The sequence below is a fragment of the Drosophila miranda genome, chromosome 3, assembly GCF_003369915.1.
Source record: "Drosophila miranda strain MSH22 chromosome 3, D.miranda_PacBio2.1, whole genome shotgun sequence".
In the NCBI taxonomy this organism is placed as follows: domain Eukaryota; kingdom Metazoa; phylum Arthropoda; class Insecta; order Diptera; family Drosophilidae; genus Drosophila; species Drosophila miranda.
The window spans coordinates 18,803,213-18,828,358 of record NC_046676.1 but is presented as its reverse complement, the minus strand read 5'-3'; the positions used below and the strand labels follow the sequence as shown (position 1 = coordinate 18,828,358).

Genomic DNA, 25,146 nt, shown 5'->3' with positions numbered 1-25,146 from the left:
CAAAATATACCGACACTCAGAAATATATCAAAATATACCGTCACATTTTAAAAATATACCGTTAATATACTGACGAATTCAAGTTCTATATTCCTCAATTTTAATATTCCGTGGAATATTACTAGCTATCTAGATCTTTCAGTCCTGCCCACATAATTTTATCCGATTAATGATTCAATTTTCTACTTGGCCGGTTTGTTTTGAATACTTGACTTGTTTTCTTGCTAAGGCGATTGCTGTTTTTGCTCCTCAACAACAATATAGCGTCTCGTATGATAAAAAAAAAACCGAACTTAGCCCACTTAAGCCCCCTCTATTAAAATAGTTCAGATGGCGGAAAATATTAACGATTGTATTCATGCCATCTTTTCTCTGAACTTAAAAAAAAACTACTATGTCTTTCACCTGAACTGCGCGAAAGTTATTAAATTTTCATTTTTTTTTCGGTTGGAAATTGGAATACCCCCTTGGCCTATAATTGGTTAATTGTTCTCCGTCAAGGATTGGAAACCATATTGCTCAATTTTGATGTTGCGTCGAATATTACTAGCTAGAAAGAATATTTAGCCATGCCCACATAGTTTTATACGATTGATGAATCAATTTTCTACTTCACTGGCTTATTCTTAATACTCGCTTTTATTGGATTTTGCGTGAAAAAATATTATAGCGAAATAGGTCAAACAAAAAAAAAAGGTTTTAGCGAAAATGGGCAAACAAAACAAACGAAGACGATATATTGCTATATTTTGATATTTTGATAAATCAGTCAATTAGAAAATAGGTTAATTAATCGGATTTAATTATGTGGGCATGGCTAATTGTTCTATTTAGTTAGTTATATCAAAAACGAGGAATATGTATAATAGAACTTTAATTCGTCAGTATATTTACGGTATATTTTTAAAATGAGACGGTATATTTTGGTATATTTCTGAGGGTGGGGCGGTATATTTTAAAGATAAGTGCAGGGCTGCAATGGTATAAAATGTTGGCACTTACAAGAAATTCACGTGTAGTGGTCGGCCGCCTTCACAACATTCTCCAAACGTCAGCAAAAGCTACTGGTGCAGTGCCCCGAAGGAATATTCAACTAAATAGTCTGCCAACGCTAAAAGTCGACATGTCCAAGTACGATACCGCTGAGAAGGGAGCCAAGAACTCGCCCAGCTACAGCCTTTATTTCAGTGAGTACGAAAAATGTGTTCTATGTGTGTGAACTATGGCCGGTCAATGTGACCCGGCGGCGATTCCCAGACGGTTCCATCGCTTGACATCTGTGCGAGAAAAGAAGATCATTCATAAACTACGGATAACGTAGAATCATAGCTACATATAGGCCGTTATGTAACAAGTCAATCCGGACTCTGGTTACTTAACGCATAGCTTTATCAGTAAAGAGCTGTTGGCAGCGCTGCCGCCGCTGCACGGAAAAAGGGGAATACCTAGATTCGGCTTTTGTTTAAACTTATCAGTTTGCATACATATACATATACGCTCATATCGGATTGTAGGGAAATTAAATTGGATGATGAAATTTGTTACGGAAAGATATGGGTGTGAACTTTGTCTGGATGCCACCTCAGACAGGGGCTATCAATCAATTTTGGTGGATTGCGTGTCCCGTGAGTCATTGTTAATAGGTATAATTTATTCTGCTTTTAACAGAAAATAAATGCGGCAATGTCATCTCACCGATGCACGACATTCCATTGTACGCCAATGAGGAGAAGACCATCTACAACATGGTGGTGGAGGTTCCACGTTGGACCAACGCCAAGATGGAGGTAAGCAAAGACAAATCTTGGCTAGACATAATTCAACGATTGCGTGTCCAACAATATAGATCAGCCTGAAGACGCCAATGAACCCCATTAAGCAGGACATCAAGAAGGGCAAGCTTCGCTTCGTGGCCAACTGCTTCCCCCACAAGGGCTACATTTGGAACTACGGTGCCCTGCCGCAGACCTGGGAGAACCCCGACCACATTGAGCCCTCGACCGGCTGCAAGGGTGACAACGATCCCATTGATGTAATTGAAATTGGCTATCGCGTGGCCAAGCGGGGCGATGTCATGCAGGTCAAGGTCCTGGGCACCATTGCTCTCATCGATGAGGGCGAAACTGACTGGAAAATCATCGCCATTGATGTGAACGATCCGCTGGCTTCGAAGGTCAACGATATTTCCGATGTGGATCAGTACTTCCCAGGCTTGCTGCGTGCCACTGTTGAGTGGTTCAAGGTAGGACCCATCAGCGGGTACATCTTCCTGTTCTTACTAACCTGGTGTACTCTCAACCTGATAGATTTACAAAATCCCCGATGGCAAGCCAGAGAACCAGTTTGCTTTCAACGGAGATGCGAAGAACGCCGATTTCGCGACTTCGATCATTGCCGAGACCCACAAGTTCTGGCAGACTCTGATCAACCAGAGCAGTGTGGGCGACCACTCAATCTCTTGGTGAGTTTTGTGCTATCTATGAGTGCACCATGAAGTTATCTCCCGATAATGACCGATTTTGTGTTTGCAGCACCAACATTACCAATCGCAATTCCGAATTCGTCATCCCAAAAGACGAAGCTGACAAATTGTTTGCCGAGGCGCCAGAGGGTGGTCAGGTTGAGGAAGTGCTCGACACAGGTAAGGTTTACTATGTTAAATCAAAATTATAACCGCTGTCAGCGTCTCCCCGCTTTATCCCGATTCGAACAATCCTCGCCTAAGCAACAAAATGCACACAAATTGGTCACAAAAGTCCAACCCAACCCGCATGCTTTAATTTGCTACTAAACTATCAAAAATTGCAAAAAAAAACAACTCTCCCACTGTAAATAATCCTGATATGTACCTACATGTAATGGGCTTTGCTTTATTCTTTTTAACTCTTGTATATATGCCTATAAATATGAAATAAATATCGTTAAACTCATATTCCTCTTGTTCTTGCAGTCGACACATGGCATTTCATTCACCTCAAGTGAAGGGATGGTGCTGCAGCATGATTTATGATATACTAATGGAGATTTTTTGTCACTTGAAATGTTGATTTTGAAGAGTATATTGAATTTATAATAAAGTTTTGCACCGCAATTAAAATCACCTCCGACTCCTCTTGAAATATACAATCTTTATTTATATTTTACGACTAGATCCAAACAAGTTTAAATTAATTAATAGTTATGCATATGCAATGGTAGGCTTAATCGCATAGAATTATGTCGTGTAGTGGATTTGATTTGAATTTTAAGATTCTTTTGCGTGGATTCTCTGGGGATTGCTGGTACTCTTACAAAGTGTCTACTATTGTATAGGTTTGTCGCGTGGTGGTCAGGTTAATAACTTAAGCTTACCAAATGAAGGAAATGTACAAAATATATAAGCGTTATAAATAAGTGCATACGCATATAATTATTTAAAAAGAAGACAAATAATTTATTTACATCAGACATTTTGATTCTTGTTCGTTTGTTCACTTGTTCGTTTGTTCACTTGTTCGTTTGCTTTGCTGGTTTTTCTATGGAAGAACTAAAAGAAACTATCATAATACTCTAATAACTAAACTCAAGGCTCCACGAGACTGTTGTACGGATCGATGAATCGATGGCTGGATCGGCCAGAACCAAAAAAAGAAAAACAAAACGAATTCGAATTTCTACTCTCCGCCACATGCATACAATATATATGTATTCATAGTCGTAGTTATATTTAGTTAATATTTTTTGCAACATTTCTGTTTGGTTTTGTTTTGTTCCTCTCGCTTAATCGATAGGTATTTCAAGTTTTTAGACATTTCTCGTCATCTTCTCGGGTCGTTTGATCGTTTGTTTCCTTGATGCCATTGTTTCGTGCCGTATCGTATTCTGGTTCTGCCACTTTCGTGGCTAGATGTATAGTAGTAGTACATAGTATGATTAGGTTATAGAATTAAGTAGCTGCTTGTGCCAGTGCCAAAGCCAGTGCCAGAGCCCGTTTACTTTCGGCCAAGGGTATCGCGCCATTCGTTATACTTGTCCATTTCCTCGTGCAGCTGAAGAGCCTCTATGCAGGCGTTGAAGAAGGGCGATCCGAAGCATTCTTGCCTGTTCCGGAAAGAGCAGTGGACATATTAGATATCGGATATGGATGGTATTTTAAGGGAATTTTTGGACACGCTCAAAAAATGTGAGCCAAAATTCAAAAGTCAAAATTGTCAACTTTCGTCAAACCGATGTATGCATATGAAAATGTAAAAAAATGCAAAACGGCGACAGCTCAAAAACAAAAATTTTACAAAAGTTAATTGAAAACAAAATAAAAACGTACCAAAACAAAAACGGTAAGCGAGCGTTTTTAGTCGCGTGTAAAACGCGCGCGTAGTTTGCCGTCTCCGACTATGGTCTCTCTCGTTCTCAGTTCCGCTCTCTTTCTGGTTCTGGTTGTGATTTCTGTTTGGTTCTGGGATTTCTGGCTGGTCTGCTTCGCATTTCTAATTCTCATTTATCACAATTTTGATGCTCTCCTCTCTTAATAGCCAGCGAATGATGATTTCGTTTATTTTACATTCACATGTTTCGTTCCGTTTTTTTTTTTTCTACATTTGTAATGTATTCCTTCATTTTTTTTGTGTGCTTTTACCAAAGGTTTTTTGTTTGTGTGTTGCACAAATTGCGTTTTAGCGTTAAGACTAAGCGTTTAGTAGTTTAGTATGGGTGCGGATAAGTGTTGGGTATATGCGGATATAGATTCCCATATATAGATACATATGTATGTATATGTATATTTCCACTCGCTTCTCTGATTTATTCTAATTAGGGGCTTAATCGTTACAAAATTAATTGTAATACATTTGCAAAATACTTTCGGTCTGGTGTGTTAGGTGTGCGCCTTCTCTTTTACTCTCAGGGGGAGGGGGGTTTGCTTCCGCGGATTATCGTGTGTAAGATGTAAAATTAAATGCTGATTTTACAGTAAAATACAAAAATACAAATAATAATTCTACTCTACATGGATGTAAAACAATGGATTTCTTTTGTTTATTGTATATACAGAACGCATAACGCAATAATATTAATTATAATAATAATAATAAAACAAGCTAGGAATACTTATAGATAAATACTTCGATTCCAGGCGGTAGAGTCTCTTCCACCCACCCACCCACTCTTTCTCTCTTTCTCTATCGTTACTTTCTCTACATCTCTCCATCTCCATGCGGTGGTTTCCCTACGATTTATGTTACTTACAACAAACGCATAACGTTCTCAATAAATTAATAAAAGTAATTCGTTTTTAAAAAAACACATATAGTATAAACTGTAAGGACTACAGTAATAAATAAGTACGAATTAAATTTGGGCGTTTTAAATAATTAAATTTGTTTGTTTTTGTTCGGGCTCTTGATCTCTGTGGGGGTGTTCAGGATCTTAGAGTTATGTTTGGCCCGGCGTCATGTTGAAGGATATGGGCGAACCGTTCACTACCCTCAGAAAGTGCTGCAAGTTCGATACCTCTTCTTCTGGTATGAGCAGCACTTTCAGGCACTCGCCAAACCATTTTGAATCAAAGCAGTCTTTCCTAAAATTAAACACGAAAATCATAATGAAACATAATGGTAATTGAAGCAAACTCAAGTCAAATAAAAGCAGGAAAACGAAACCGGAACCGGATGCAGAAACGGAAATAGAAATATAAGTAGAAACGGAAACAGAATTAGAAACAGAAAGGAAGGAGAAACATAGGTAATCTATTTGAATATAGGCTTGTGAAAGGGATAGGGCGATCCGTTGATAACTTTCATAGAGTGCTGCAGCTGCGATATCTCTTCATCGTCGATCAGCAGCACCTTGAGGCAGTCCCCGAAGGTTTCGTGGGCGAAACAATTGGCCCTGCATCGAATAGACAAGAACCACAGATGTAGAAAGTCGAGAAAGTCAAAGAACAGAATCGGAAAGGAAAGGCCCAAAAAAAAAATGTTTAGAATAGATCAATCAGCATCAGCATCAAGGCTTTAAGCCAAGGACCATTCTTTGCCCTGATTCCCATCTGATCTGTGTCAGGGTGTGTCTGCCCCAGTTTTGAAATCCGACTCCAAGAAAATGTATTTTCCATTTCGGTCGCCTTGAAATGCTTTCAGTTTTAGGCAAATCGCATTCGATATCGATCGGACCGCTATTTTGGGGAGATCTCTGCTTCAGGGTTGTGTTAATAATACGATGGGTACATGGGTGGTATTTTGGGATCGTTAACTTACTTGCATAACCGATGTATACTGGTCTCGCGGAACAGCTGATAGCAGTCCTCGCAGATGCGATCCAGTCGAAAGAACATGGTCTTGTTGAAGATCCCCTTGCACTCCAGATCGAAGAAGTTGCTGCGCTTCGACAGATTGTGGTTGTGTGGCAAGGCTGTGAAGATTGGTATCAAGACGAGAAACAGCACCACCGAGATCTTTATGTTGCGGGAACACATCTGCAAATGCCAACCAGAAACGAGAGGTGGATAAGCAAACAGGCGAGAACCAACCGGAAATGTACTATAAATAGATTCCCACTTATATTGACTTGTAGATCAAGAAACCAACCAGCAAAATGGGACCTCAATTAGCCGAGAGGCCCTCTTGGCCATCTGGGTATTCAGATATGGGCCAAGCCGAGCCTTGAAACGGAGCAGCCACTTGTGTTGGAAGACAGGGACAGGGACAGGGACAGGGACAGAAAGAGAGAAAAGACAGGGGCAAGGGCAGCCTCGAGGCCAGGCCCCAGCCCATGCAACTGCAGCGATTGGCATCGCTTGGGCGCTATAAATAGACACCGCCTGTCAGTCGACTGGCGGCTAAAAATACTCGTAAACCCCTTCTCTGTCTGCTCTGTCTGCTCTGTCTGCAAAGGTGCAATTGCAGTTGCAGACGATCTTATCGTAGGACAGCTCTATAAATAGCCAGACAATTTCAATGTTTATTGCATTATTTGCAATCTGTCGGCTCGCTTTATTTATGATGTAAGTTTCGTGGTTTCGTGGCTCGGCGGCTGCCCGAAGGAGAGAGGGCCATTCATTTACATTTACATTTACATTCTCATTCCCATTCCCATTCCCCACACACAGCTGCGTATGACGGACAGACAGGCCCCCAAATACTCGTAAAATTTGTTTACTTTGCATATTTTATTCATTTGCGGGCTCTCTCTCTCATCTCTCTGCTGTCACTCTTGTTCTCTAGAGTCTCAATTACAAGTCGGAAAAGGAGGAGAGCATACCAAACTATTGAATAATTGGAATAAAATTGCAATTTTTTTTATTTGCGCATTGTGCCAATTGTTTGTTTGGAGATGAAATATGGGAAATTCTTGTGTACGCAGGCTCCGCAGCACCCGGCGATTGAAAGATGGAAAAGCTGAATGAAAACCCAGACAGCACGACGCTGTGACGACTATTTCTGGCAGCAGCAACAGCAGCAGCCCCAACATGAAAGGAGCACTTCTCATGCTCATTCTCATTTATGTAGTACATGGCATATATGTACATATATTTTGGTTTAAAAAATCAAGTCGCGAGATGCTTCGGCTGTCGAATCTGGGAATCTGTTTTGTTCTTAAGTAAAATTGATTTTTTATTGCCTTGTTGATGTCTTCAATTAAGTTGAGCGCATTTTCAGTTCGCTTTTGATTTATAGGAATGGGTAAACGAGTATATGGTATATGGGCATTGAGGAATGCGAATGGGAATTCTAAGAAAGTTCATCAGTCGCTTGCCAAATGGCCTAGCCAATAACATACATACATATATATGTACGTATAAACATGCATATATTTGTATCTCGAGAAACGATTCGATCGTTTAATGAGTCTTTTCTCTATTTTCGAGTGACTATTAATTGGGAGCCCCTACAAGCCCCTAAAAGTAGGCTGTCGATCAACATTGAAGATGAATTCGATCCGGCATCATAATTAACCTTTCCAGCTTTCATCTCGAGCAATCAATAGACTTAATTAACAGCTGTGGGAGAGCGCACGTGTAAGGCAGTGAAAAGTGCAAGTTTTGGCCAAGTGTCGCGGCTTTTTTATTTGCGGGAGCACGAGTACGGTACGTCACAGCAGTGGTGTCGCATCGTGTAAAGTGCAACAGCTGGGCTGTGGCATGAGGAAGCTCTTCAGTAGTCGGATTTCCACAGTACATACTGTGTGGTTTGTTCCGCGGTGGCATGGGCATGGGTTCAGAGCGTATCGTAGCGTATCGGGTTCGATTTCCAGTTCGACTTGGACAGTGCTAATTGGCTTCAAGTTGCACGATTTATGGCATCATTGGCATCTGCGGCATGTTTGGGTTTCGGTGCATGCATTTATTTTTAACGCTCTTTTGCCGGCCGCATAAATTGTATAATCGATATGCGACCAGCGTCAGAGATAATGTAACAGGAGGGCGGAGGGTGGAGCGGGAGGACCATCAAGGGTATGGCAAGGGAAAGTTGAAGGAGAGCTGTTGAATGGCACTGTTGAATGAATGAATGAAATAAATGACTTCATCGTTAACCACAGAAACCACAAAAAGGAGCCAACGAACGCGATTGCCTTAATCGATCTTCGATCATGTCTTCGATCATCATCATCGTTATCGTCGATTTCGCTGTCGCTGTTGCTGTCGCTGATGCTGTCGCTGTCGCTGTCAACGTCAACGTCTGTGTCAGCGTCACTGGATGGCTGGCAGCATGTGCTGGCAATTTGTTTGCATTTGACTTTTGATTAGCTGCCAATTGATTTTATTTGTCGGCCGACGCTTTGTATCAATTCAAGTCGAGAGTGTGCCGTGCCTTACATACAACTCTTCCCATTATTCAAATGCCATACTCAATCTGTATGTGAATATACTATATGTATGTGTATATAACTGAATCATTGGAGCGAGTCGCACGCACGCCTCTGGCTCTCAATTGCCATGTTGTTGATTGTTGTCTGATTGTTCACTATTCAACTTTGATTTGATTGCTGTGCTGCCTGGGCCTGTTCTGGTGCTGGTGTGGCCGATCCGATGTTTTTGTTTCTGCCCCGGCCAGGCGACATTGAATGAAGTCATGAGCCAAAAATAATAATGGCAATTATAACAGACAAACGGACTGTGAATTCTTATTTGCGCAATAGTTTATAATTATTGTAGTACCCGGCTACCACACACCGCGAAGGGTATATGTCTCAGGCGGTCTCTGGGGATGTTCCCAGCAGTACGAAGGAGATTACTAAAGCATTACTAAACACCGTTTTTTAACAATGCCCTGCAGCACTGAAGTTTGGATGCAGATGAACTACAGAAAAAGAATCGTTATCCGTTGTAATAGAGAGCCAAGAGAATTAACACCACTCTAGCACTCATTTAATACTAGAACTGTGTATGAATAATCCCTCATTAGGGGTCATCTTATAGTCGATTCATATTCCTTATTATTTTGCTCTATTAATAGAATAGATTCAAGTCCAGCTGGCTGTCGCTTGGGGACTTCTTATCAGCTTACCCCCTTAGAATTGTCTTGGAATGCGAGAAGTGTTATCGGAAGATATACTCATGTGTGTATACCATGGCTTATACGGCTTATACAGATAGATATACAGCGACAGCGACAGCGACAGCTACAATGCTATTCCTGCAAAACTGTGGCCAAACAAACGCGTGCATTGTACATGCACACCATAAGTACATATGTACTGCTCAGGAGAGTGGGTACATACTCGTATACACATATTGCGATATAGCCTGTCTCTCTGTCTGTCTTTGTAACGCTTGGCTACGCAAGCATGGCAGGCCGCCGAAAGCCGAAACACAAACTACCAGCCCCAACCAGAGCCCCAGCCCCCCCAGTGGCTGCTCTTCACTGCTGTGCCCCTCGCTCGGTGCTCCCCCGTGCGGGCCAACAGTTTGCCAATGGCCATATGAAGACACTTTTTTTACAGCGAAACTAAAATGTGCTTAGGAACGCAAAAACAACGGCAGCAAACATTCGATGGCGAGACTGCTTGGTACCACCAATCCACCAAAGTGGCACACCACACCAGCAAGTGGCAAGTGGCAAGTGGCAAGTGCTGCTGCTGCTGTTGCTGCTGTTGCGGCCGTTGCGCCTGCGTGGATCACTAAACGCTGCTGTTAATTTGATGGACATGCAGGAGAGTCTCCTCCACTCCCCAAGAAGCAATTTGCATGGGGGGCGAGACTCGCGGTATGCTCGAGTATATTCAATTAATATTCATTTATTCATGAAAAATCTCTGGGTATCGCCTGTGCTGTGTGGCAGAAAAATGCAAAACAGGAAAACAGCGAAAAGAAACGCGTAATATTGTATGAGCGCTACTCTGGCCGGTTGAAGCCAGTATCCACTGAAGAAAACGTTTCTAAAATCGTGAAACCACTACGGCTATTAGTAAACTCTTTCTTTCTCTTGGAAATCTTAATTCACACATTACGAATTTCAAAGAAATATATTTCTGCTGGAGATCACATGGAACATGGTTATCAGTTTGCTTAGATACTGTAGAGATAATACTCGTACAACGATGAGTGTGGGATTCTATGAAAAGGCACTGACTTAAACTTATCTTGGGGATCTAAAAGCACCTGGAAGTTAAGGTCTCTTGTAGATTCTGCATGTGATCACTAGATCTTTTGTGGGGGTCTGCAGACTTCTATTCTTAACGATTTTTAGCCTGAACCTAAACCTAAGCCACCATTAGACTATGCATTTCGTTTCGCTCACATTGACTGATGCTGCTGGTGCTGTTGCAGTGCGGTGCTTTTGCTGCTGCTGCTGCTGTCGAGTGCGCTGATCCAGAGCCTTTCTATGGCTTCCAGCGCGACTACTGGAGATATCAGAGCGATGCATGGCTCCCAGTCAATTGATAGTGCACTTAAGTATGGCTCTGTGTGAGTGTGTATGCGTGTGTATATCCAATTGATATTATTGAGATTAATGGCGAAGGGTTTCGTAATAGATTGGCATCTGCCAGAAGGAAATTGTGCCCTCGGTTGGTTCACGCTCGGTTGTTCACTTCTCAGTTGGTCCGGGCGGGTGGGCTAAGTCTTGGGCAAACACGAGACTCGAGTCCCCAAAAGATGTTTGAAGAGCGACAACAAAGTGACAAAAGTCAGTCAAGACACGAGACACGACACCAAAGAGCGAGAAACGAGAGCCAAATGCGTCAGAAAAAGTGAGACATGCGCGAGCAATCAACTCGTGTTGCCAACAAAAATAACACTGAAGATCGCCATCGGTTGTTGAGGTTGTTGAGGTTGTCGAGGTGCTGTGCCACACAGTCGCCATACAGTTGCCATCGCAGCTGCTGCTGCTGCTGCTGCTGCTGCTGCTTCATGCTCTTATCAGACGGGCGGGCGCACACACACACCACCGCCGCATACTGCCACTGCCTGAGGCGCACAGACACAAAGAGAGCCAGCGACGACAGTGAGTCTGGCAGTGCACATGCCAATGCGTGTCTGTGTCTGTGTGGGATCGGGGGAGAGCGAGACGCGACTCGTTTGGCAGTGGAACACCCAGGCGTATACGTGATGCGAATGCCTAACCGGTGCTTGCTCATCAGCCGATCAGAGTGGCGGCGACGGTGGCTTCCAGTTTGTGCCGCAAAAGCCGTTAAACCACCACTGCACTGCGTCCACTTGTCCTGGGGAGTGTGTGGCAGAACGCTGGCGGAATACCCAATGACATATGGAGCGATGACGCTGACGATCCATAGCCAAACTAGTTTTTCCACCACAGCCAACCTCTCTTGCTCTGACTCTGCCTCTGTCTCTCTCTCTCTCTCTCTCTCTCTCTCCATCTTTGTCTATGTCTGCCAGATCACGTCAAAAAGTGAATTAATCAGAGAGCAACAACTAAATTTTCCACTAGTCGAGGCAAATGGAAATTTCTGAGTGCATCTGTCAAAGCAATAGATTCCACTCTAGTCGGAGTTTAAATAGAGAGATCTATGTATAGTTATAGTATTTTTGCGTAGAAGTAGTAGTAGTAGAAGAAGTAGAAGTAGAAGAAGCGTATCTTGATCTTTATGACTATTATATGATGATTTGTTTGGTAATCATTTGGTTATCTCTTCCCTCCCGCTCTTAATTGTTTTATAATTGCTGTTGCATAATCAGTTGATGATAACGAGGCTGTCTATCCCCAAAAATCCATTGCATACATTTGGGAGTTCATTGTATTAATTTGTATTCAATAAGTTCCACTAAAAAATGATCATTAAGCTATGATTATACTATAAAACTGATGATAGAACAAAATCAATCAATACCAAGATTAGTATATATTAGGATATCCTCCAAGAGCGAGTGATATAGGCATCATTGCATCCTTCATCACTCATACGCCGCGTTGTCTCAGTTCTAGTTGAATTTAATTCCTCTTTCACCTCTCCATCCATCGACCTATGCCTCAGATTAGCTCTTCTAGCTCTCGGTTTTGCTAACGTAATGGCAAAAACATTCGATCAAGAAATGCATTCGCTTGGCTACCTCAGCCACTGCCACATTGCTGACGTTGGTTGGTCTACTGTGCTCTGCTGTGCTGTGGTCTGTTGTGGTCGCCGCCGTCGTGCCAGCCAGTTGGGCGACCATTTGGCACAAACATTCTGACAGACAGACCGACATACATACATACAGCGAATGGCAATTGGCATTTTATTAGTTTAATTGAAAGCAAAACAATTTAGCATGGCGAACGGGTTTCAGTTTGTTTTCCAAATGCACTCGAATATTATCATACACATGTATATACATCAGCCACAGCCCCAACTCTGGCTCTCTGGCTTTCGGAGCGTAGATTCCAATGAGTCCGAGGCGCTGGCAGGGGCAGATTCAGACATTTAAGGCACGGGCGCACAGAAGCATGTCACACGTTTCACTCTCCTTACACACACTCTCATAAGATATACAAGAGTGCATTTGTGTGCTGTCTTGCCTGAATTTCGTACGATTGTATGAGTATAAGTACGAGTAAATAAGCAAGTCCATTGAGGAAATTACTTGAAAAATATTCAACAGCAGCAACCACAACCACAACAACAGCAACAACAACAACAAATACAAAAATGTTAATCGCATTTTTGCTGATTTTGTGCCAATTTTCAATACGATTGTTGTTGTTGTTGTTGTTGCTGTGGTTGGACGCTTTGTTTTAAATAAAATCGAAAATCTTATAAATCACATAATTAAGTTTTTGCCTTCTTTATGGGGTATTGCATTCGGATTTGAATATTATGGATCCGCGAATCGACTGGCGGGCAATTAATGAAACGTAACCCAGCGTGTGCGCTGGAGCTCTCGATAGGGCCATTACGCGACGCAGCTGGATGCCTGCCTGCCTGCCTGCCTGCCTGCCTGCCTGCCTGCCTCATCTGTCCGCGGGGAATGGGGGGGATGATCACTGATCCCCCATTCCCCGGTCTCCCAATCTCCCGATCCGCCAATCTCCCGATGATGGCAGACCGCAAGGTGTGGTTTATTTTTGGCTGAATTTCGATTTCAAATTCACGGAATCCGCACTCACTCACAATCATACATGCCCTCGGTAATTTCCAGTGTTTAAGCTGATTATCGTGGAGCATCAGCGTACAGTAAAAGGAAATGACAAGCTTTCCGAGAGGATATTAAAAGCATAAGGATATAAGTGATCAAAGATTTATCTTAGATATGGAATCATCAGCATTTTTGCACATGCTAATTTTCCTGACGTCAAAAGAAAACAAAAAAGCCCAAAGCACAAAAATGGAAAAGCGGCGACCTATATTTTAACGATTTGGCTAAAATGTTTGGCAAATACAAGTATTGGTATGAGTGCGAGTGCGAGTGTGATACATATACATACAATGTGTACATCATGTTCATTCCATTCCACATTTGTCAAGCGTCAGCGGAAATGAGTCACTTTCAAAAAAAGGCAAAGTGCGAGCCACTCCGATCCGATCCAATACGATTCGAAGAAAGGAATCAATTGCAACGAAGCCCCAAGCGAAGACATGGGGAATAACCAATAAATTAATGTAGAATGTGGCCGCACAAGCCCTGCTGAAGGAGAAGAGGCAAAGCAGAGGCAAAGCCGAAGCATGAGATTCCCTTGGCTCCAAGAATATAGAAATCCAATGGCAAATCAAGAAATATAAGCTTTTAAAATCTAAAGAATCGAAACTCATTTATTTCCGACACCTGAAAGAAAGTTCTATTGTGGGAGGAGGATAGTATTTTTATGATTCTTATTTAAGGTCGAAAAATGCCTTCCTTTTTGTGCTGCTATTTTCAGACCATTGCAAGAGTATAGAAACACAATTGCTGTGCACACGACTCGTGGATTCCAGGAATGCGAGAAATGCCACAGAGTCATGAGAATCTTTCGATTTTGGGGCTTTTTCGCATTCCGTTTGAGCTATGCGACTACTCGTACGAGTATGTGTGTGCGAGTATTGGCCAATTCTTTTAGATCCAATAAGGTCACTTACAACTCAGCTTTAAGCACGGCAACAACAGCAACAACAGCAACAACAGCAACAACAGCAACAGCAATGGCAACAGCAACATTGTTGCCCCGTACGGCCAAGGACGGAAGAAATTGTGTGTGACGATGCTTCGAGTGGTTGTTTGACGTCAATTAAATTGGATAAATGCCTGAAAACTAGTTTGTGTTCACCTTACCCCCAGGTATTCCCCTGCCTCTGGCTCTTGCTCTGGCTCTGGCACCTGCCACCTGCTGCTTAGCCTATTATGTCGATTACATGACACAAAATCAATCATTAACATTTGTAAATGTTGCCGTTGCCCCAAAACACACATGTCCCGGCTCCAGCTCTGTTTACGTCGCGGGATCGGGATCGGGATCGGAATCGGTATTCGGATTGGTATCGGATATATACTTATTTGGTAACCTGTCGCGCGGAGGAGACGGAGACCCCACACCACACTGTTTATCTTCGACGGGCCCCCGTTTCGCGGCTGTCGTTAATAAGTATGTGTGGTTTTTGTTTATTGTGAAGTTTTAATGGCATTTTGTCAATTATTTGTTCATTTTCATGGCTTATTATGGCATTTTATGCGAGTTTATATGCCCGCTGACATAAGAACCCATTAAATATTTAACGATCTTTATTGCCAACAATAATTGATTTGTTCAGCATAAAATAATTATATATAACGCATTTAATACCGAGTTGGGCGACGGCCCAGGCGGCGGGGCACAGACCATAAAAGGCGAAAATTAATTTTATTTTGCAGACAGGCCGTAAAATGATTATCGGTGGCCGATGGTTGCATCAGCCAATTTCGAGTCGAATTGCCTGCTGCTGGCCATGATAGCGAGAATTTGGCCAACATTTGGCCTCATAACCCCTTTCGTTCAATATTTGCTATTGAGTCATTAAGTTTTGTGCAATGCTGATAGGATGGCAGAAGATGAAATACCTCTCTGACTTTTCTTTTCCTTCAATCTATCTATCTATCTATCTGATCTATTGCTATGTTCTTTAAGGGTATCACAGGTTAAGGTCCCAAAGACACAGCCAAAGGCAAACATATACAAAATTAAAAAAGAAACAAATAAATATACTCGTACAAACGAAACCATAAACTGAGTTTTGGGGCATTGAACTGCAGGAAATAAGCCAAATGACAGTCGGGGAACAGTTGGCAGATACGAAACATATGTAAGCCTCTTAAAATATGCATATGTGTATATGTATATATTTATATGCATGGCGAAAAAACATGTGCATATTGTATGATATATGGCCAATGACTGCCGCAGCAGAAGCAGCAGCAGCAGCAGTAGCCTCTTGAATTGCCAACATCAAAGTCGGCTGGGTATCTGTAGAGTGCGCATCCACTCAGCCACCCACACACACGCACAGAAAGACACACACATAAATACGAGCATAGCTGAGTGCGGCCCACAATTGCTTTTCAATTAGCCAGGCACTCTCAGCCTGCCCGATGGAGAGGGAGGAGGATCTGGACGTGCGATCTGCTTGATGCGGCAGAGGTGGCGCGTGGCAGTGATTTATCGCCGAATTCAATTAGAGCCACTTCAGCCGCACACAGACCTCTGGCCATCCGCAAAGGCGAAGGTCAATCCATTGACCCATTGGCCAAAGATCCAATCAAGATCCTTAGCCTAAAAGAGTCTTCGCTTAACTCGTTCTATGCTTCACTTATGGGTCGACATTCCAACCCATCGCAAAGGCATAGCCTGGACTATGATCATCTTTCAGCTGTGGAATCGAATCATTGATTTGTCAGACTCCAATCTCCAATCAATGGCGTGATCTGGTTGGATGGCTCCATTCAATTTTCCTGCCAATTGATGGACTGTGCCGCTCTTTCAGCTCAACTTTTCCAATTGCTTTCGGTTTCACAACGGATCCAGAATAACTTCAACAGTCATCGAGGGAGAGGCAACTTCGTCATGGCTCTTGCTCTTATGATCTGCCTCCCGAACGGTTGTCTTTTTTTTTCAAGTTCATTAACATGACACGCGGTCCCCTCGCTTGCCCACGATTCCCCGTTCCCCGTTCCCAGAATTGCAGTATTCCGTTTTTCTGAACTTGAAAAGTGCATTTCATTACCCCCATCTGTGTGGACACACATACACGTATGTCAACCCGATTGATACTCACATTTAGTGACAGCTTCTTCATTGCGTAGTACAATCTCTGTCTGCGATGATTGTTTGAGTTTGAGTTTGAGTTTGAGTTCGTGTTTGTTCGTTGGTTGGGGTCTCAGATCTCTTTGAGAGCGCGGAGTTTGTTTTTTGTTTGGTTTTCCAATTATTGTAAAATGCTGGAGTGTAATGTTTGGCTAAGTACTTGCGTTTGTTTGCTGTTTAAGTACTTTGTACAGTATGTGTGTAACACAGTTTTGTTTGGACTAAGTTTTCTTTATATTTTTGTATTTATAGTAAGTTGCTTTTGCCGCAGATGTTTGGGGGTTTATCTAAAATATTACAGAATATCCAGAAATTAGTTTTCAATTGGGGCTTTGTTTCACTCCATTCCGATTTGTTGGATTTTCATGTACTAATTCGATTAAAGTCCCTGTTCGACAGGGGATCGGATCCAATTCAAGATCATTTGCATTATAAATAAATGTTCACCTCAGATGCTCATGTGCTAAATGGCATTTGTTATACTGCCGCCCGATCGCTGATTGTCATTTATTGTTATTAATGTTGCTGTGGCTGTGGCTGCTGCTGTTGCCGACTTTTGTTGATTAAAATCATTAAATATGCATTGAATGGCCAAATGGGAGGGAGAGGACAGAGAGGCGGCTGATATGGCTCGCAACACACTGCCACTTCGGCTGTGTGGCCAATGCTGCAGTGTAGTTGTTGCCGCTGCCGCTGCTGTTGCTGTTGCTGTTGCCGCTGTTGATGTTGATTTATTTAGCCGGTCCGATCGCTTCGTTTGCTGCATTTAAAATGTCGGAAGTGTTTGCACGCAAAAAATAAATAAATACCAGCATACAAATGCACATGGGATATCGAATATACATATATATATTGATATTTATGTGCTGCAGTACATACACATAACATACACTAAATGTATGTACATATATTTCCTGTTGCATACGCACAATTTTGAGAGGAGGAGGAGGAGGAGGCGCAGCAATAGAGACACCGCGCCGGCGATTTTAATGATTTCGAGGAAATGTCCAAGACATTCCAATAAATTCCGTCAATAACAAAAAACAAAAAAAAAAAAAAAGATCAAAAGAAGAAAAAAAAACGGCAACAGCAACAGCCACAGCCTCTCAGCGGACCCTTGTCCCTGTTTCGGTGCTGTGGCATCACTTATGACATCATCTGCGGATCAATATCGATCGAATATCAACGAAAGTTGTTCTGCCGCACCCTTGACAACGCCACACACCAAACAGAATGAAACAAAAAGGTCCGAGACTCCAGATACTCACACACAAGACTGTTAAGTGTGTCTGTGTGGGCTTTGTGCTGCTGCTGCTGCTGTTGCAAGGTGGCAACATCAATGCGAAACAAACAACAACAGCAGCAGAGCAGCAAGGGCCAGCATTGACATGGCTATATGCGAGAGAAAGACCAGGGCGGCAAAGATGACGATGAAGCAGCAGCAGGTAGCTCCGTTCCGTTCCCGTTTTTAGCCTTATGGCAATTCGGTCAACAGTCGGACGCACGGACAGACGAACGGCCGGTTTGAGTATGGACCTGAGCACACAAGATTACAGATTAAAGCGGATCCGATAAGCAATTGGTACTTGGTATGGCCCGTGGGACATGGGGTCTTTCGATGGCCTAAGCGATGGGTCACTCTCTTGGCTAATCGCGATTTTTGTAATTTTCCATCATTTAACGCGAATTAGCGCGGTTATTTTCCACTCACACACCACACACTTGTTTAAATTCGATCTTTTTTATTTTGTACATTTAGTCGTAATTTTTTTTTAATTGCTGGCAATCTTGAAAGCTGCTCCAAAATCGAGTTTCAGTTTCAGTTTAAATATTAAAACATTTATTACATTTTCGTAATTTCGGGGCTGTGGTTTGTTTGTGGTTTTTTAGAAGCAATTTTTTGGTGACCGGCACCGCATGGTACTGCAACACGGCACGCGTTCTACAGGTTGCACGAACGTGTGTATAACTTGACGATGTTGGCACTCTCTTTTCCCCCACTTTGTCACTTACACTATCTCTCCTTCTCTCTCTCTCTCTCTCTGTTTCTCTGCAGAGAAGTATCTCAATGGGCACTTGATTTGTATCTATTGCCGCCGCACTTTGCCACTACAGCGAGAATCGGAATCGGAAACTGAATCGGAATCGGAATTGTATTCGGAAACTGTATCTGTATCTGAATGTTCAAGCTGTTCGGCGGCTCTCGATTCGATGTTTACTTGTTGCTGCGTCTTTAAGGACTACGAGGCGTTCGGCGGTAACATTGTATTATAAGCGAGCCAGAAGCAGAAAGAGCAGCCGCAGCAGCAGCAGCGGCAACAGCAGCACCACCAGAGCGAGGCAGCGTCGATACACACACAGATACTGCGCTCTCAGTGACTCACAGATACAAGTATCTGACCCAAGCATCTGTGCGCGAGTGTGTGTGTGATCCGCGCTCTCTTTCACTTGTTACTCTGTAACTGTTCTCTGCCTTGTGGTGAGGGTTTGTGGGAAAGGGATTTCCCCTCTTGATATTATTAATCATTTATTTATTCGATTGCTAATCAACGCAATTATCTCCAACCCGTAATTGCAGAGCAATCGCAGTCCATTGTCTCCCTGGCGGCATGTGGGAAAATTGGCCCAAAACTCAGGCGAACAGTGACTCAACACTTTCCCGTGCCACCCGGAACTGTACCTGCACTTTAAACCCTTTTCGAGCTAGAGAAAAGATTCCATCCCAATTAGAAAATCGTATTGCACGAGTCTCAATCTCAATTGACACATTAACATGTCCCCGTACTGTAGATCGTGAGAAGATCGTCACTCGTCATCCAATTAAGATTGCATTGGATTCTCGATTAATCTGATTTGCGCAGCCCCGAGGGCCGCCGCCATTCCCTGGACATTCCCCTCAAGCGACGCTAATAATATTATTAAACAGAACCGAATCCAATTAATGCCCCAATTTGGTCACTGCCATATTGAGTTATCGCTCCTGTGTTGTCAATCGTTAGTCGTTAGTGGTTAGTCGCGTAATTTGCATAATTCAGAGCCAGCAATGGGGGGCGGGGACTTGTACTTATTCTGAACGACGATGAGTCATTCCAGGAAAGTATATATGTATATAGTAAAGGCAACCGATGAATGGATTAAATATAGGTAGTATGCACTCTTCTGAAGGGATTCCTCAGGCTGGGATGTTTTTCTCCCTATATTTGTATGCCCTTTCAAATGAATGAATTACTTATTATAATGGTAATTCCCGATATGGTAATGCTGTTATACAAGTTGCTCGACAGGTCGCAGACATGCAACGATCTATTTAATACTCTTTGTAAGTGTAAGCTGTATGGTAGTAGAGTGGAAAGGCAGATAGATATATTCATATCTACCGTAACCGGTTAGGAAAGTTCCTATCCAAACTATTCCACGCTCCGAATGGTATGCAACAAGAAATTTTATTGAGTTTTGAGTTATGAGTTTTCCAGGAAGTTTTTAGAGGGATAGGTCATGCTACGATGCTACGAAAGAAATGCATATAAGAGTACACATTCCGTTCAAGAGATTTCCACAGGAAATGTGGGCTTCGCTTCGCTTCCCATCTCTTATACTACGACCTGCTCTGCTTTAAGAGAACGATCAATGGTAGAGCAATGCTTTCCCACGCACCACGAACCTGATCTGATCAATGAGTGTAAATTGAATGAATGGTGGTGGTGTTGGTGGTGTTGGTGGTGGTGGTGGTGGAATACCCATTACAGATTTAAATAACGGAACCGGAAATCACCGCCAGTGAATCTTGACTCGCACACCCACACAAACACACACACAGAGACGTGTCGGCAACTTCAACTACAACCAAATATGCGCTAATAAAAATAAACACGTCTGAATTTTCACAATCAAAAAGAGAACAAAAATATAATGTCTAGGGGAACTAGGTGCTGGATCGGGAAAGGGGGGAACGGAACGCTTGTAAATGGACACGTAAATATTCCTCCCAACGTTCGCTTCGTTCGCTCAAACTATTGACCTTGTAACAATTTCTTTTCACACAAATTTGTGTTTGTCATTTGAGTTGAGGTACGTACTACCGCGTATAATGCAGGGCCAGGGCCAGGGACTGGGACAGGGCCACCGGCAGCGACTATTTACGAATTAATCGTACATGGCCTCAGACCCAGACCCGAGATGTTATTAACCTCAAAGTGGGCCAGGCCAGGCCAACCCCGGTGCCCGGGGAGCAGGCTCCGAGCGTAAGACAGACTGAACTTGTAAAAAGGGTGTGAGACCGCTAAAAATATACGCAAACATGGAAGAAAGGCTGGAATCGGGGAAGCCGAAGCTTAAGAGGAGTATATGTACACTTTACAGGTATATTGTTCTCATGCCACATAAAGCTCTAGCACGTTGATTTTGATATAATTTCCCTACCGAGTTACTCGTAAATGGTTAAGCAAAAGCAGATCGCTTTGCTGATTAAGAGATAGAAATTTTGAGGCCAATGGTATGGACTCTATAGGCTTTTAAATGCTTTCGCCTTGGCGTTTGAAAGGGCGCAACAAATGTCTAACCGTCTTACCTTAGGCGCTTGTTTCGGGTTCGATACGAGCTATGGGCTCCAAACTTTTCGATTGCTTATCGCTCCTCCCGGGGCGGACACCCGGGTGTGGGGGTGTTGGTGGTTTGTGGTCAATGGATGTGTTGATTTGGAGCCGAACCGACGGCAGTTTCAGTGTTTCAGGCCTGCGGTGTTTCTCTGGCACTCGGGTTCATCGCCATTTTGTGTGTATTTTGGTCAGGTCTTTATGTGTGCGCTGATAACGCCTAAGAGGCGTCATAGGGGGCGTGGCCCGGGCACTATCTATGCAACCCACTGTTCTATGGTCGCCGGAGACGAGAGCACTTTTTGTTCACACGCCGCGTGGCTCTCTTTTGCTCTCTTCCTCTCTCTCTCCTCTTATCTGATGTCGGTTTGTGCGTGGCTTTGGGGACAGAGCAGAGCAGAGAAGATCAGAGCAGATCAGAGAAGATGCAAAGCAGAATCGCCGCTTGGACCGAGCGGGGGAGCAATGAATGAAAATTGTTTGTTGAATGATTGTTGGGGGGGGTGGGGAAGGGGGACGCGACTGATCTACACGCACCACAACCACACTCACACTCAGAGACACAGAGCGCGACGAAACCACTCTCACTCACTTACACACTCCTCCTCTCCTCCTCTCCTCCTCTCGTGCACTCTTTCTCTCTTTCTATCACATGCGATAAAGAAGCTGCCTGTTGTGGGGGCGGGCGGGCGCATTTAGTGACATTCAGTGCCAGGAGGGAATCACCACACACACTAACAAACACGTACGTACATATATGTATATATATGTCTGCATATATCTTTGTAAATATATTTCCACATAATTGACACTCGGCGGCAGTGGCAGCGGCGTCGGCGTCGGCGTTGGCGTCGCAGGGGCCGCACAATTCTCACGTTCGCACCGATTATTCACATACATATATTTGGATATATCCCTATGCATACGCGATTCTGGGTAATTTTCCAAAATATTCACCCTGCACAAAATAAATATGCGCTAAATCTATATATCATTCGATATCTGTAGACAAGGCAATGGGCACGACACGGATTCAGATTCGTATACGATCGGATCGCGGAAAAGTGCACCGAACGTTAAAGGATTATCCACCGCAGCCAAAGAAATGGGAAAAACCCCAAGCCGCATGAGAAGCGAAAGCAGACTAACTGCAAAACTCAAATGTCAAAATGCTGGGACCGTTCTGGCAGAGCGCCGGACGGACAGAGCCCATGCACATCACACAGATACATCGTCACATACATATATGTGAGGGGACGAGGGTTGATTGAACAATATGCCCAGCAGCCTAGCAATCAATTGCAGTCTGCGATCAGAAAATATCCCAAATTTCAGGTGCAGTTCTCACCCTACGCTTGAAATTTTGTTGTTTCCATAAGGAAGAACTCTCGAATCACCCCTCGCCTGTATATAGAACGTTTCTTGCTCGAAAAGCACGCATGTGCCAGCGGTTTATATCGTTTTGTTTCGTGTTTGCTTTTGTATGTGTGTCTCTCAGACAATGCGGCCCCAAATCAGGCCCCCACTCGCCGCTTCTTTCCCCGAGACTCGCTGGCGGAGACAAGCGCCTCTAATGGGGTCTTTAGACAAACAAAGGAAGTAGCCAGGGGGTGATAAGGCCCCATCCATATCCATGTTCCCCATCCAAAAGCGAGAGCAGCAGTCATGGTCGTTGCTTGGGTTATCGCAGTGTTTAGCCCCCTGCCGTTGCACTCGGCGATCAGACGACGCCCCTGGCCACTGACGCTGGGCTTACCGTGTCATACACACACAAACACGAGCGCACTCATTGAAATTAAAATTGAAATTGAAGAATTTCACTGTAAGTCATGCGCTCAGGCAAAAGAAGCGCGAGCATCACGAGCTAAAAGAAACTCTCTCCATGTGGGCGGCAGCAGGTCCGCCCACACGACACTCCTAAAAGTGCAGAAGCAGCAGGAATTCGAGCTCCCGCTGGAGATCTCCATGATCTTCATTGTACTAAGTACTCGTAAATGCACTGTAAAAGCGTGTGTAAAACGTTTGCGTCGCAAATTATTGCCCGTTTCCGTTCTGTCCGTTCCGTTCCGTCCATCCGGCTGTCCGCCCGCAGCACCCGCAGAGCCAGCGACAGATCGAGACTCAATATATATATGTACATAAATTGTAGTAGTTGCTATGCCTACAGAGTACCATACACGAACAATGTAGGCTTGTTCACAATTAGATTTACGATCATTGTGCGCTTGCGCTCGCACTCTGCCCCGCGGCTCGTGTGTCATCCATCACCCCACTTTTCACTCCTCCCCTGCCACTTTATATAATATATACTACTTTTTTTATGTATTTCACATTCAGGTTTCGTTTTTGGAATACAAATATTACGTATACGACGGCGGGGTGTCAACAAACTTGTAATATGGAACAAGTATGATTCAATGATGTCGGTATGGTATCTCCCTGAATAGAACACTTGCCCTGAGAACGGGACTGAGAACTGGTAGCTGTTCGATGCGATTGACAATCAAGTAGCTGTACCTGTACCTGGGACAAGCTGTTGTGCATACAGCTTATGCAACCTTATGAAATGCAGCCCAGAAGATTGACTTTGAACGAACGAGATTAAGCTGCACGAGAAACGCAAACGAAGAAAGACAAGAGGCGGGACTGAGACCGGGGCGGACAGAGCTAATTGCCGCTTTCAGATCTAAATGGGCAGCGCACACGCAAATGATAAAAGAGAATACTTAGGAGTACTTAGGCACATTGTAAGGAAATGCCAAATACAAGCCGGGCCGGGCCGGGCCGGGCCGGGCCGGGACGTTGGAGCACTTTCACGGCGCTCTGGAGAAACGCAAAGGTCAGACCGAAAACGATATGCAGGGTAAGGAGAAAGAATAGCGAACCGTAAGTGTATCTCTTCAGACACATCTCGGTTCGTGACTCGGACTCTCGATGGCCACTTAAGAAATCTAGATATAACTGATGTCTTTAGAGTCGCGAGCTGTGCATAAATAGCATTTTCAAAACATTTTCAATTGCCAAACGGTCGATTCAATGGATTTTCCTCTGGTGCGCTCTGGCGGCTAAACTCGTTTCTAGTGGCGATGTAATTGAAGCTAAATCTAAAAATAGATCCAGTCCAGCCGACGCCAGCTCTGAGAAATAATTGCCAAAGCGGCAACCACCGCACAAACACAGACAAACAAACAAACACAAACTAACGCCAATCCCCCAGCCCAATCTCCATTCAACCGCAAACGATCGAGCATTAAATCGATAGGATAGGGTTCTCTAACCGCAGCTTTCAATCCCGTTCGCATCCCATCCCACTAGATCTCGGTCCCGATGGTGGATCGATCCACCCCATGTACTTACCATTCTGAGAGACCTTAGCAAGCTGCGCGTTCACTTCCTAAATATTGCAAGTATGGATATGGATTCTAACACAAAACTCTGTCGGAGTCCGCAAACGGTGTCAAAATGTTTGCAAAACTTCTGTCCAACTGGCTTTTATACCCCTTTTGCATCCATCGGATGCTAGGGCTGCTGTCATGGGCGTGGTTGGGCTGTTGGGTTGTGGCTGGGGCTGTCTCTCTGTCTGTATCTGTGTCTGTGTTGGGCGCTACGTTTTGGTTTGGGGTCGTGGGTTGGGGTTGGGGGTTGGGGGTTGGTTGTTGGGTTTTGCATAATACGCGGTTAGTATTGGCCGACTCTGCTGCTGATTACAACGGCCCCAAGACAACGCAAAGCGACAAGAAAAGAAAACTGTATAAATTATGGGGTTACATCTCTGAGTATTTGTGGCCAAATGTCTGTTTTGGTCATATGATTATGATTACGTTGATTAAAATGCGCTTCCACTCGTATCGCCACTTGGCCCGCAGCTGTGTATTAATGTGCGTCGCCTGCCGAGCGCT

At 43.7% G+C, this 25,146-nt stretch overlaps 2 protein-coding genes across 7 annotated transcripts; one reads left to right on the top strand and one right to left on the bottom strand.

Annotated features, from left to right (window-relative positions):
• The first annotated feature begins 990 nt into the window (after positions 1 to 990).
• LOC108160076 (inorganic pyrophosphatase) lies at positions 991 to 3,100 on the top strand. The gene is made up of 6 exons (XM_017293835.2): positions 991 to 1,187; positions 1,669 to 1,787; positions 1,847 to 2,242; positions 2,307 to 2,461; positions 2,532 to 2,641; positions 2,951 to 3,100. Exons 1-6 carry the CDS (start codon positions 1,124 to 1,126, stop codon positions 2,980 to 2,982), a joined length of 876 nt encoding a protein of 291 aa, XP_017149324.2. The 5' UTR covers positions 991 to 1,123; the 3' UTR covers positions 2,983 to 3,100.
• Positions 3,101 to 3,108: 8 nt separating this feature from the next.
• LOC108160077 (ion transport peptide) lies at positions 3,109 to 24,710 on the bottom strand. Of its 6 annotated transcripts, XM_017293837.2 has the most exons (4): positions 18,669 to 18,899; positions 16,627 to 16,942; positions 6,231 to 6,448; positions 4,596 to 5,554 (listed from the first exon to the last, which is right to left on the bottom strand). In XM_017293837.2, exons 2-4 carry the CDS (start codon positions 16,645 to 16,647, stop codon positions 5,410 to 5,412), a joined length of 384 nt encoding a protein of 127 aa, XP_017149326.1. In that variant the 5' UTR covers positions 16,648 to 16,942; positions 18,669 to 18,899; the 3' UTR covers positions 4,596 to 5,409. The 6 variants fall into 6 exon arrangements, with proteins under 6 accessions (XP_017149325.2, XP_017149326.1, XP_017149330.1 ...); XM_017293836.2 differs by lacking the exons at positions 4,596 to 5,554; positions 16,627 to 16,942; positions 18,669 to 18,899 and adding exons at positions 3,109 to 4,080; positions 10,713 to 11,190; XM_017293841.2 differs by lacking the exons at positions 16,627 to 16,942; positions 18,669 to 18,899 and adding an exon at positions 24,605 to 24,710.
• Positions 24,711 to 25,146: the final 436 nt, after the last annotated feature.

Bases quoted from the DNA above. Each gene is read 5' to 3' on its own strand.
- LOC108160076 (XM_017293835.2), top strand. From the start codon at position 1,124: ATGTCCAAGTACGATACCGCTGAGAAGGGAGCCAAGAACTCGCCCAGC. The intron at 1,788-1,846 runs GTAAGCAAAGAC...CCAACAATATAG, and splicing joins GGACCAACGCCAAGATGGAG to ATCAGCCTGAAGACGCCAAT. The intron at 2,642-2,950 runs GTAAGGTTTACT...TTGTTCTTGCAG, and splicing joins TGAGGAAGTGCTCGACACAG to TCGACACATGGCATTTCATT.
- LOC108160077 (XM_033391138.1), bottom strand. From the start codon at position 10,838: ATGCATCGCTCTGATATCTCCAGTAGTCGCGCTGGAAGCCATAGAAAG. The intron at 6,449-10,712 runs GTGAGCGAAACG...TGGCATTTGCAG, and splicing joins CACCAGCAGCATCAGTCAAT to ATGTGTTCCCGCAACATAAA. The intron at 5,555-6,230 runs GTAAGTTAACGA...GTTTAATTTTAG, and splicing joins AGTATACATCGGTTATGCAA to GAAAGACTGCTTTGATTCAA.